Source organism: Nomia melanderi, chromosome 4 (genome assembly GCF_051020985.1).
Source record: "Nomia melanderi isolate GNS246 chromosome 4, iyNomMela1, whole genome shotgun sequence".
Taxonomy (NCBI): domain Eukaryota; kingdom Metazoa; phylum Arthropoda; class Insecta; order Hymenoptera; family Halictidae; genus Nomia; species Nomia melanderi.
In genome coordinates, this window is record NC_135002.1 from 15,898,057 (window position 1) to 15,912,585 (window position 14,529).

General features: G+C 35.5%; 1 protein-coding gene across 16 annotated transcripts in view; it reads right to left on the reverse strand.

Moving 5' to 3' along the window:
* The window catches only part of Smr (nuclear receptor corepressor smrter), a 72,931-nt gene that overhangs the window by 48,548 nt on the left and 9,854 nt on the right, over positions 1-14,529 (reverse strand). For 15 of the 16 annotated variants that reach the window (XM_076367311.1, XM_076367314.1, XM_076367309.1 and 12 more), the window contains 7 exons: positions 11,395-12,064; positions 10,219-10,680; positions 9,562-9,864; positions 9,055-9,474; positions 8,615-8,971; positions 8,052-8,527; positions 3,831-4,144 (listed from right to left, as the gene is read on the reverse strand). In XM_076367311.1, the coding sequence (XP_076223426.1) occupies positions 3,831-4,144; positions 8,052-8,527; positions 8,615-8,971; positions 9,055-9,474; positions 9,562-9,864; positions 10,219-10,680; positions 11,395-12,064 (3,002 nt within the window). The remainder of the gene's footprint in view (positions 1-3,830; positions 4,145-8,051; positions 8,528-8,614; positions 8,972-9,054; positions 9,475-9,561; positions 9,865-10,218; positions 10,681-11,394; positions 12,065-14,529) is intronic. The other variant, XM_031972758.2, reaches the window with a different exon arrangement.

A 14,529-nucleotide genomic window follows, 5' to 3' on the forward strand; every position in this document is an offset into this window, starting at 1 on the left:
ATGCAGTATTTTTTTGTCATATTAATAAATTTTTGGTATCCACATGTAAAATACATCACAAGGCTCTTGAACAATTTCATCTGACGAACACTGCAATTAACACTAGGTTCATGGAACGCGTTAACTTGCCGTATATTGTTTTGATTGATCCAATTATGCAAATAACTATGTCTATTAGTCGTAATAAAATAACGAATTTTAATAGTCTATTTTTAAATCCTTAACTTCCAAGATGTAAATGAATGAACATCAATTTTTCGTAAATTCAAACCGTTCGCCAACGTGTTAAGGTGTTAACCTTATCATCAAATCACTTAAGTTGAAAGATCATAACGATTTCACGCATATTTTCTTATGCATCGAATCAAGTTGCACGGTAAAATACGATCCAAAAAAAGAACATTATTCGTCACACGCTTCCTCTAAAGTGCAACGGCTCAAGTAAATCTGATGTATAGAGTGTAGAAGATCTAACGGTTACTGCGTTCAGAGATAATCAATGATAGGAGGTTAATGGATATCTGCTAAAGACGGAAACGTGGCAGTATAACCATGCCTGAAACTGGACACTGGAAAAAACGAAGATCTTTTGCGTCGAACTTTAGTTTACTATCTTTGTATTATTTGCATTTTTCTTTTGATGACCAAAGTCACGTTGTTCTATTCTTTTTGCACCCTAAACAATCTAGTTGTACACTTGCATATTGCTTGATATCGATATTGATATTAATTTACAAGAAACCAGTTTAGTCATAGTTCCTAAACATAAATAAATATAATAAGCCTCAAGAAATAAGATAGAAAGAAAACTAATGAAGCTTGATGGTATGTGAGCACATGGCAAAATAAAGTTTGCTGCTATTCTTTGTAATTATAATACTTTATTAAATGCAATGTATCTACTTCAAAGATATTAAAATAATATGACGAAAAAATGGTCATTGATTTCTTCAGTATCATTCATATCAATATAATTCTTAATAACGACGAGAATAAAATTAATTTGACTTTCTTTATTTAAAATATGAGGTCGAAGACGTCGGAAATGTATGACGTTCATAAATAACGTTTTAGTGATACTCATGTTTCAAATCTTATTAATTTGAAACGTTTAAATTATGAATTGCCAATACAAGTAACAAGTCAATTCAGTTGTAAATACAAATTTTCCCACACAACCCTGTCACTAAATTTTCCTGTTATTTCCTATTCATTAATTTAATTGACGTATCTTAATATCTCATTAATTTACTTAATTTTGTATATTCTATTAGATATTGCATGATGCATGAGGCACACCGATATTAAGAAGAACAGAAACCACAATAATAATTATTAAATTGCTCGTCGTATCACAGCAATAATAACAATACATTAATATTGCAGTCGCACTGAATGATAGGAAAAAAACGATAAATCATATAACAAAATTAATATTAATATCATTTACCATACTACTGAAGTTTAAAAACAATTGTACGAAATATCTGGATAAAACGGTTTAAGTTAAAAATCGTCCCAAGATAATTAATGATAAATGGAACAAATTACAAATGTTCATACCTGTTATGCTGAACACACTGAAGCTAATAGACATGCAATAATTGCATGTCACAGTCGAAGTAACGACGACCACGACATGTGTTATCGTTGAACTTACTATTGCGACACTTGTTACTTATATCAACGAGTTATAATTTAAACGTTTCGAATTAATGAGTGCTGAAAACTGAATAAGATTAACACATTATGTACACTTTATGCAAAACTTGCTCGTTTAGATTAAGAAGTTCATTTCATATCCATTTAATGCACTTCAGTGGGATATATTTTCGAATGATACTGCTTGACAAGTTCTATCTCGTTAATTGTCGTTTGTACCTTAATCATCGGATTATATGATAAGGAATGACAGAGCCATAGGTAAATACCGTGTGTATGCGTATAGTCAGTAACAAAAAATGTTCAGACACTGGTGTATAAAATATAATCTCACATTTTGCCTTTTAAATAAATACATGAAGGACAAAGAAGAGTGCATTACGTTATGCTACAATACAGATTTTATAGAAACAATAAAAATGAATATCTATGATTAACTTCAATTCCATTCAAAACATATGGAACGAATTCATAAAATAAAATTTGAAAACCTGTTATAAGATTAAATGAATAATTAATTACAAGGTATATAGAAAAGTAATAGCATATTAACACTGACTACCAAAAAAAATTACTTCTGTACTGTCAATTTGTTAGAAATATATCGTATAAAAAAGAAAACAATCCATGATATATTAATTTTTAATTGAAAATTATTCAATCAAACCTTTGTTATTAAAATCTGTTATTTTAACTTACAATAACAATAATTATAAAATTAATTTATACAATATAATCTATATTATATTTTTGTAACTGAAAAAGTCGTTATGCTTTCGCTTATTTTTTACCATTTAAATAATTGTATATAACAAACAAACAATTTGCACATTTTTTAGTTAACTGCTATTAAACACATCTTCGCATACGTACTACATCCTTTTCTTGTTCTTTAACGGCATTTGAATTTTTACGACCGACTATACACATTGCACAATTAAGTTATTATCAAAACTTCGTCAACTTTTATCTCGGAGATTATTTGTTTTCCTCATATAACTCCATTGAAATCTGCTTCCTCTCTGTATCAACTAAAATGTGCTAACGTAAATCAAATTTAACGCAGATTTTAAGTATCATAAATTCATTTTAGAAATTTTATAAATATCCGTCGAATCAGAATTGCATTCTCTGGATCGACGTAATTAAGGCGTAACTACAGAAAGTCATACTGCAGCGATCTTCATTTATAATAAACCCTGTTTGACTCCACGAATTAAGACATCCAGAAATTTAGAAGTTAGAATCCGTCAAGTACATGTTTTTAATAATAATTGGTTATAAGTATAATAAAGGACAAATACGTATAAAAGTATATATAGAATGCTTACCGAGCATTGAAATGTATAATGTTCAATTTATACTTTAACCTAATTAGACGTAATGCATAAGAAACTGGGCAACGCAAAACATTAGGAGAACATAAGCGTAATAATAGAGATTTATCGTACAACTACAATAGAGACGCTTACAAAAATACACATTTCATACAGTAATTAAAAAAAAATAATTAAATATGCGTAAAACTTCTTGTTGCTCCATGTTAATTACATCGTACCGCTCCGTCATGGTCCAAAAATATCGAATTTACATACTTTGTGCATTTACAACCAATACACAGAATACCAAAAGGTAAATGCCTTAACAGAAAATTAATCAATGTGATCTTGTACTCCCTACATTTCGTTCCACTTTGTTGAACCTTAACCCTTTGGCTCATAACGACGTGTCAGACATGTGGTAAAGATTTCAAACAGAATTTAACAAGTATATTACCCAATACTGTTCAATTCAAATTAAATAGTATTCTCCTGTTATCAATTATTATACTTCAGCGTAAACGTAAGTATGTAATATGTTCAAAAATTTCCTCTTTTTTAAATAAATTATTAATGACAAAGTAATCATATCGATCATGTCTAAGAAACAAATCATATGGTAAGGGATTAATGTTGCTCGAAAAAGAAAATTCCAACTTCTCTTTTAAGTACTTAATTTTACGAATCTATTAAAGGAAACGAAGATAATTTACCGTGCTGCTAATTACATATAATATTCCACTAATACGATAATTTACTCGTGAAACGAAATTCACGAACTCTGTGCATCAATGTCGAGGTAGAAGAGGGTGCTAACTAGCGAAATACTTGGTCTCGAATAAAACTTACCGATTGCGTCCATCGACTGGGCCTCTTCGTCGCTGGTCTCCATAGGCGTGGCGTGATTATCCTTCTTTTTCTCCTTTAACCTGCTCGCAGCTCCCACGCCGGCCACGCCGGTCACGGCACTGGTGTTCGCCTCTTTGCCAACCGGCTTCTTTTTATTCGAATCTTTGAAATCCAGGTGTATCGCCGTCGCGTTTGTCGCGTTCGGCGTATTCGTTGCGTTCGTCGCGTTCGTCGCATTTGTTGTGTTCGCCACGTTCGCCGCGTTCACACCCAACGACGACGTCGACGACGATAGAGTGTTCTTCCCGTCGATTCTGTAACAATCCAATAAATCGAAGACTTTAAGCTACTTTATCGTGAAGAAAATCGCGATTACATTATAAAATTCGAATCTTGCTTTACAATTGTCTAGTGATTACCTAACGATTATCAAATGCATCTATTACGTAGGTTGCTGCAAAAGTTCCAAGGATCTTTCAACACGGGGATTTACGTTGTTTTCGTAAAGCTTTGCATTCTTCTGATTAGGAGAATATTTTGAAAAATAATGCAATCATTAGTTCAAGCTTATTTATGACTGTTCTCATTTTTTACCGAATCTTTTGCAGCAACCCGCGTGTAAGTTTCATATATTATAACAGTGGTTTCTAAATGTTTGCGGGTCGAAACTCACTTTCCAAAACAATTTCTTGTGACTCGTTCGCTTATAATACTCGCTATTAATTTTACCATTTTTATATTTATTATTAATTAATTTATGGCGATTCGAAGTGTATCGATTCTCGACAAATGAAATACTTTTAATGAATATGCAAATTACATTTTAAAATTTCTATATATTATAATATATAGTACTATGTAATACTATAATAGTATAAAATGAAAGAAGAATTCACAGATTTCGTATATTAACCGTGCTATAAGCATATATTACTCATAAACATTGAGTCAATAATATTACAGTAGAACCCCGATTAACCGAGTCGCTAGTTTCTACGATGTAAGATGTCCAGAGTTTTCGTTAAGTTGATACTTAATTAGTACTTAACATCAATTTGACACTTGTTGGATTTTATAAACATTATTTGGTAAATGTATATGTCGATTTTAATTGATGCAATTATATGAATATGTGCCCTACTGGTCTATTTTTAAACTTCCAATTTCTAAGATCTATGTGGTTGAACATCAATTTTTCTAGGAACAATAGTGTCGCTAATTCGAATTCTTAAATTGTACCCCGAAATATATACAACCGAACTTTACAAACATATTTCAAAGAATTTCTTCTTAAACGTTCATTTCTCTGGAATGTAGACACTCAATCTATTCGGATATTTAAGGTTCCACTGCATATTTATACTATTCAATCATCGTTGTTACATTCTTGATTGCTATAAAATATTATATCTGAAAAATCTTTTGTAATTAGGTCACAGACGTCTATATAAATTCCCATATTTGCAGTCAATTATTCAGAGCCCGAGGTAAACTGGAATTTCATGTCCGGAATTATCAGTCTTAATTGGTTAAAGGAGAAAAATGAAGTTGCATTCAAAATTCTATTCTGTTCTCCCTTCAAAATTTTTATAAATTATAAATGCGTAAAGTGTCGTAAATTACTTATAATATACATTTTTTCAAGCTTTCAACGCTATAAAACAAATGAACAAGATTTCGTTGTATATTATTTTATACCGCGCTAAATACTAAAATTAACAAAAGGTTAATAAAAAAATCAGTAAAAGAGACAAATATACATAAATGAACCTTGATATTGCACTACAAAACCTGACAAACAAATTTCAAAGATTGGAAGAATGTATACATGTAACGGAAGCTTCACGAAGAAACGCATCGATGCGAGTGCAATTTACAATTGTTTAAATGGACTGACTTCATCGTTTCCACGTTAAAAAGTATCGGACGACGTTCAACGGAAAATTAATATTCCATTTCAATTTCAATTAATCGTTTCCGAAGGGAAGAGCGACCGTTCCTTCCGGTTTTCATACAAACCCGGGGATCAGATTTTCAACGATCAACTCAATTTCGATGATGAATGCCTACGTAAACATAATCCACTAACCAGCAACCATTGATTAGCATTACAATCTGCTAATAACCACCCTGCCTTCCCTCAGTCACCACCACGTTCCGCTCTCATCCACCCATTTTCCCCGCCAATCCACCAACCACCCCTCTGTACTTCCATCAATTGCTTCCTTTTTCAAGAACAGTTTGAATCGTCGATACTGTTATGTCGATGTTACTTTTAACACTAGAACTACGTACTCGTCAAAATCACGGGTTCTGGTTTTCTTATTTTGCGATTATTGATATTTCAAAACTGTTCAATATTCGAAATGATGTTGAAAATAGATTCACCGAAACATTGTAACGAATACCTAAAGAAATCGTTAAAAAAATGTATTGTTACAATCTTCATTAAAATTACATGTCAGCCCTAATAAATGATCGGTAGTTCTAAGGTTAAACAATGCTTATAAATTTTTTCGTTCAATAAAAATTGGTAATATTTAACGAGGGGTTTAGTAATCATTCAGACGATCAACATTCAACATTCAGATATATGCAAACGCGTGTATAATCTTTGAATAATGTACAATGTTCAAAGTACTTATCAGGCTGCGGATATTTATGAAACTTCAGATATTCGTGAATCGATTTACGGAAAATAGAACCTTATCAACATTAATTTACGTATTTAGAATATTTTCATGTTATTATGCAAAAATATTTTACATCATAAAGAAGCAGCATAAAATAAATAACTGGAATGATGGATTATGCACACTTTATTATTTTTTCAAAATACACTGAAGACTCACGGTGATCGTAATAAGTTTCTCAAGAATTATATCACTGAAGTTGACATAGAAATATTATGGTCCATTTAGGTCTTTATATTCAGAAAGCTTTTCCCATTTTATTGATCGACATTTTCATTGTATTGTACCCACACTTTCATTGAATTTAGGGAGTTTTTGAAGATACAAGAAGACAATTAGGTTCGTATGCAAAAGACTAGAAACCCATAACAAGTGATAAATGATGAAAACATTATTAGGTAGAAAAAGAGGAAAGCAAAATATCGTTGAATCGAAGAAAACGGTTGCTGAAGATCTTATTTTAATCTGTGCAATATATTCTATAGAAACATACTATACATGTAGAAAGTGTGCAGTAATCGTGAAACACGAGACAAACACGAGTAAGAGTATTGATAATAATAACTCAAGTTATCCATATCTTTCTATTTAAGGTATTGATTGTAGTGAAAATACTTCCGACTGTTAAGATAAGCGATTCAAAATTGTTCTGAGAACATTCCCCCTCGATTAAAAGAAAAGATAACAGAACGTGGATATTTTGAAAGCAGCTTACGTATAATACGTGCCTTACTTTAAATCAATTCCTTTCATTAAATGTTTTATTATAAATATTAATTTTTTACTGCAGACTAAAAGATGCGTCACACACATGTGAATAGTATGTTCTAACAATATCTTCTGCTCAGTGTTTATATTTAAGTCATTAAGCAAACCGCCTCTGAGGTTCTGACCCTCACTTCAAAATCGTTTGATACAAAAAAAAACAAAAGTTTTTACACTATAGTAAATTTAAAGGAATAAATTCGAAGTTTCATCTAATTCGAATACTTTCAATACATCACTTCTTTTCGATGATAGGAAAAAATGTTAGAGGCAAACATTACTTGCTCCAAAATAGCAAACGTTATGAACTGAAAGTTTCTGAAGATTACATTCTTAGAAATTGTAAAATTCTTGTTTTTTTAATTGGAGAAGCAATGTTTTTCATATTCTGAATATAAAAATTGAACATTTATAATCGCATAAGTATTATTGTTGTAAATACTCGTATACCCTGTATGCAACTATCATTTCCATAAAGAATGTCGCATTTCAACTTACTTTAAAGCATCAGAAAAATACATGATAATTTATGCGATATATACTACATAACGATAAAAAGAAATGGTTGATATATTAGTAACTAAAGAATAAAATACATATCACTGATTAAAAGTGTTAATAATTGTAAAGATGAATTACTTGTTAGTCTTAAAATAAAATTTAATACCGACATTGCGCACATAACCTAAATATGTGGATGCACACTGATAAATATTTTTAAGTTATATAAATAGAAATGTTTATAAAAAGAAAATGTACATACATTACTTTCACATCTTTTCCTGTCATCGCTTCAGCACTCAACTGCGGCTCCTCCTTGATCTCGACTTTGATAAGATTAGACTCCTTGGGTTCTATTTTAATTTCTTTATTTTCCTTGTTAGTTTCCCTGGTATCCTTCGCACTAGGTGTAATCGACGAAGTAACACACGACGTTGTGGTACTCAATATCGATGTCGTTGCTGCCGCTGTTGATGTTATCACGGATTCTGTCGTTAAACATGTATTCGACGTTGCTAAACTCAAAGAAGTCGCTGAAGTAGTCGCTATGGTAGACGTAACGACCGCTGATACGTTCGTTGCAGTTGTTGTGGTGGTAGTCGTCGTGGTAGTCGACGCTACCGCCGAATTATTCTGTGGATTTTCTTGTGTCTTCTGTTGCTGCTCACGTTGCAGCCTCGTCGTAACACCCGTAGTTAAAATGTCTATGGGTCCAATACTTGAAGTGGTATTATTTACCTGAAACAAATTGAGATACACATGACAAACTATACACTCTCAAGAGCACAATTCATAATAGCGGAATGGAAATTCAATGGAACTTACTTTATTATTAGGATTGTTCCGAGAGCTACGTGGTCGTTGCCGTGACTTTCGTAATAGCTGCTTATAATTTTCTGCTTTTTTAGTGAGGTAGTAATGATGCACGCAATCTGGAACGGACTTATGTTCTAAAGATTGAGCTATCGTTCCAAAGTTCTTAGGATGTTGTAAATATTTTTCTTTAAACAATTCGTGCTCCACAGAACTCCAAACGTTGATCAACTTCCGTTCGCTGTGAAGAGCCTCTAATTCTTCTGGCTGAAGCAGACCGTTTCGATTCTGAAACGCGATTCGTCTTTGTTTTGCATCCAATAATAACGGAGGTATCACTGCGTACGACCGCATTTTCTTATCTTCCATCTAAAAATACAATCACAGGGAAAGCATTATCAGAATAATCCCTTGTACAAATAGTTTACACAGGGTCAAACTGCATGAAATACCTCCTGTTCTTGAAGGCCGTCCATAATTTCCTCTAGATCAGCTTCGCTTTTGATACGAGAACCAACTCTATTAAAACGCTCCTTGTCTTCCCTTTGTTTTCGTAACTCAGGAAAGACTTTTTCGAAGAACTCGCGATTTTTTGCTTCCTTCGATTTCCTCTTTTGCGTTGCCTCTAATCGTTCTATTTTACGATGCCACTCCTGCACCAAAATGGCGTATGTTCGAGACTGTTGTCGGTGAAGAGACGCTCGTTCGGCGTGTTCCCGTCGAAGCCTCGCTATAAACCTAGCTCTCATACAAGTTTGATGCTTCGTACGATTTTCTTGATACACACTTGTATCCGACGGTTGATTGTACAAAGGTAGCTCCACTTTTGGACCCAACCTCTCTAGGAGTCTATGAGCTTCTTCAGCCTTCCTCTGCAATACAAATTACATTTGAAATTTCTGATTGCACGCTTCGAAGTTTTAAAAAGTATACACGAATTTCTTTGCTCGAGATCTTACCCTATTCTCAGCATAAATTTTCTGCGCCAGAGATTGATGCTTTGGTTGCTGCGATTGTTCCTCAACCTGCCGTTTAAGACCACTGGCTTCTAGAGGTTTGTTCGCTGCCTCTTCCAATTCTTTCAACTTTTTCCGAAGCTTATTTATTTGAGACTCTCTTTTCGCAATCTCTCTATCAACTTTGGCGATCTGCTGCAAAAGATCATCCTTCGTACTCCTGAATTGCGCGTCCTCCTGTGTGCTCGGTTCTGGAAGCGTCGGTGAAATCGCTTCTGTTTGCGGCGTATACGCAGCGGGCTGCTCCTAGCATAAATTGCTCATATAATAGCGTGTTTGATTAAAAATACACTTAAATGTAACGACATAATAGTGACGACGAATCTAATAGGACCATATTAATGCGACAAATGTACTAGAACCTAAGTTTTAGTACACGCGTCTTACTTTGCCTTAACCTTTAAATTCAAGGTTTTTGATGTTTAATAAACGTTCACAATTGAATTGAAATGAAAACTAAATTCAAACGAAAATTCTTTGCACAATCGTGAAATGTTAATTTGTCATAGTGTCTTACGTTATCCTATACGTATACCTGTTCTATTAAGCTCGCTAAGCACAAATTTTGAAGGACACCCGTATATATTTGCAAATACCCACCCTAGTGTCTATCCTGAGTGGTTGCTGCAACTGTACCACGTGCTCTTGTTTACCGCAGGGGTCAGCGGGTGATAGGCTCTGACAGCGAGATTGCGATTGGGACTGTAACTGAACTTGCGTTGGTTGGGCCAAACGTATTTTTTTGAAGGGCGGTGCCTCTTGCAGATTGGCTATCTCAACGGCCGTACGACTGCAATACTGATCTGGTTGGACGGGCATGAGGCCTATTCGTGAATTTCTGGCACTGGTCACGTGCTGATAGTCTGAAGGTGCCGTCGGTGAAGCTGTCGGCGTCACCGATACAGGCGGTAGAAGAGATATCCTCGGTCTATCCCCTCTACCACCAGCCATGCCACTACCCATACCGCTATTCGTCGCATATTCGGCCGTAACCACGCCAACACCGACTCCAATCTGCGACAGAGGGCTGCTGCTCACGCTGATGGCGATCCTCTCGTTCACCTGAAAAATGCTACGGTTAGAATCCATACTTGCTTACGATTCTATACGCTTTCTTTCGATCGTCTTATACACTCTTTATCCCCTCGCGCATTTCATTCAATTTATCTTGCCTAACCTTCTCCACGTGAACCTATTTCAAGAAAATCGATGACCCGGTTCAAGAAGACACACGGTGCGTTATCAATGTACCTAAAACACCGTCGTACGCTTTTCGCGCGTCGATTGGCGCTAAATCTGACGTTTACTTTACATTCTCTTTAATATTTACCTCAGACATCAGATTTATCATCATTATCTTGCAGTCAAACGATACACGTTTAATAGCTTACAAATAAATGACAACTGATATCATCCGATGCAACAATTCGTTCACTATAATGATGTACGTCTAAAACCAAGAAGTCGTTTTCGTATCTAAAACTTAAAGATTGCAACTTTTGCGTAAGATACGAAAGGGTTAACAGAACAGAAAAATCAAGAATGGAAACAAGAGAAACTTGGTACATTCTTTTTTTCATAAAGGTAAAGCAATCGAAAACCGAACTGTTGGTAATTGTTATCCGAAAATGTTCTACAATTCTATTTCCATCCACCTATTTTTTATCCAATTTTATCCGTGAATCTCGTGTTAGATGGTCGACAAGACAGGACGCAGCATTTATCATATGATTGTTGGTATCGAATCACGGCCGATTTCAACAGTGAAATACCTACATTCGTGGTGGCGCTGCGATATACATCTCTCGCGGCATAAGCAGTTCCCGAAAGCGATGGTGGTGGCGTTTGACTAACTGTGGGTGGATTCGCTGGCGCTGTCGCAGCAACGGGCGCTGCCACCGGTAGAGGAGTTGATGCCGACGAGGCTGAAGTGACCACCGTGGCTACGGCTGGCACCGACGCCGACGTTGGCGTCGGTGGGTACGGATGGATGTATCGTAGACCACCGGCCATGGGTACAGCAACGTAGCCTCCTGGTGCACCACCCACTGTACCACTCCCGCCACTGTTGCTTCCTGCGCCGGTACCACTACCGGTACCACTATTATTCCCACTTCCGGGTGGTGCCACGTTCCCTACGGCCCCAGCACCAACTCCAGTCCCAACAACACCGGTACCACTGTTCGTGCCACCAGCGTTGTTAACACCTCCGCCGCCGCCGCCGCCACCGCCACCGCCACCGCCACCGCCACCACCGCCACCGCCTCCGCCGATGGCAGGACCTCCAGCAGTATTACTACCAGCTGTCCCTGCTGCCGCTGCCGCTGCCGCCGCCGCCGCTGCGGAAGATGCAGCCGCACCACCCTGGACGTACGTCACGCCTGCTCCTACCGTTCTTGGTGACACGGGACTACTGCTCTTGATGTTTACGTAACTTTGCGGCGACCTAAAATAATTACAAACACGCGTTACGAGAATTCGGTTAAACAAACCGGAGGAATTAACATGTTTCGAACAGACATCACGTGACACCGCGGCAAGTTTAGACTAACTACCGTTCTGGAATCACGAGATGCCTCATTCTTGTTTCTTTCACGGTGTATCGCTCGCTTATTGCCCCTTAGATGTAACTAAATTCGATTCAGCTTATAAGTTGTCGGTGGTCAACATTACGAAAAATGAGCGGGAATTAAGGGTAATGGAGGGGGAATTTTGTCACATGTGCAGAATAGGATATCATTCGTTCGTTTCGGAATCATATATTTTTTTACTTAAATGCGCGATCAGGATACTTCGTATACCTGATCGACCGTTTCGGTAACGAATATCGCATTAAAATTAATAACCGTATGTACGGAATTAGATCATGTAGGGAGATACGACACCGTGGAGCAAGTGCATAAGAAAAAATGACGAATGATGGTCAAGTAACCAATAACGTCACGCGATAAAAATATGATTCATGTGAAATCAAGCATCGACTATACATATGGTAGAATAGTAGACAAACGACCTTTCGGCGGTAGTTTTGTCACATGTGGCAAAACACAGCACGCATGCGCTATACGATATAACGATATGCGGTGTCGCAGTATAGTACAGATCACGGTTCCGCGTGCCGGTGCATGGGTACCTATTCTGCGTGGAAGCACTGCGCATGCGTTGAACATCACAAAGGGTGAATGTGCCTGTCTGCTTTCGTAAGGCGACGTTGCTATCGCGATGTTGCCAGATCGCTGAATACATCCCGTCGAGTTTCGTCGAGCGTTGCTAGCATTATTTCCTAGCAGATCGCGACCGAGGATTAATCGGTTCTGACCGATATTACGTTATCACGCTTTTTTCTTTTTTTTTTTCTTTTTTTTTTTTTTTTTTTTTTTTTTTTTAAGACAATATACTGTTTCGCATGATGCTCCATGTATACAATGTAACATCCACGTTTAGTTTGTCACGTTAAATATCATAATATGTACAGAATTCAAACGACATTACATTCCTATAAGTGTTTCAACGTTTAGCAAGTTAAGGCAATTTTATTGTATTGTATTTGTACATCCAAATAAAAATTTACTTTTATGAAAAATTCATTTTAAACGAATGAAATACTAAAATCCGATTGCAGGATTTGTTAGCAGTATATTTTTCTATTATTATAATTCATTATAAGTGCGCTTGCGTAAATCATATCTGAATTTACTATTGTAATTGCTCGATCGTCTTACAAATTTCCCTAGATATGAGTTCTCGATGATGTAACGGTCAGTGACCCCCACCTCCCACTTCTAAAATGTTCTACATGCCATGCATCACCTACACTTTTTCTCTTTTATGAATGATACTTGAGTGATAGAAAATTACGTTCGGGCATTGACCACAAGGAAAACGATAAAACAACGTAAACACCTGTCCAATTTTATGTACGTTTTGATAGCGACAAAACTGATACGCGCGTACACCCAAAAAATTAATTACCATATTCAGTTCGTCATTCTCTTACAAAGCAAATTTAAAAAAACGTACTTCGTGCGTATTTTGGAAAGAATATTTCGAACATAGAAAAACAAAAAAAAGAGATGCATCCTTGAACTCTACCTATTAATTCCGTTTTTTATCCTTTTTTCCGCAAACGTGTTTAACCATGAATTTACTTCGAAAGGCACATGTCTCTCGTGTCACATTTCTCTTTGTCCATACTTCATTTTTCAATGACTGAAATATTAATTTCAGTCTATTATTACCTATAATTATTAATGCTATTTCTTAAATATACTTCGAAGTAAAGAGTTGTGCATTTCCGACATCACCGCCATCTTTTATTCCCTACCGTACGACCTACTGTTCGCTTTCTCTTTTCTCGTTCAACAAGTTCTCATGTTTATTCCATTTCTGATTCGAACAATTGATCGTTTATTAATCATTATTAAGCAAAGTACCTAGAAGTATAATTATAATTTTATTTAGTTCGCTAATTTAAAGAATTTAATCAGTTTTTAAATGTAATTCCGAAATATTTAATAAACTACAAGATGGGATTATCTAAATAGAGCATCTACTCGAAGTTTAATTATAGCGAACCTCTTTATTAGTTCTATTTTATTCCATTTTATCCATTTTTGTGGATTTACTATGATCAGAATCTCAATATATACATACATATAGGACATTGCTTCGTTTCTCTTTTCGTTTGTACACTTCTCACGGCGAACCTAACCTAACTTATTTTCCCGCGTTGTATAAATTATTTCATTCACGCTCTGCACCTATCATGATAATCATTATATGTTAAATATTAGAAGTTCTAACTATAAATCTTTTACTCAATTATAATAAGGATAGATAAGGTTAATCAAAATTTTTAGTGAAAGTTGTTTATACTTAAAAACCCTTTTGTACAAGGTTATGGGCTTTGGA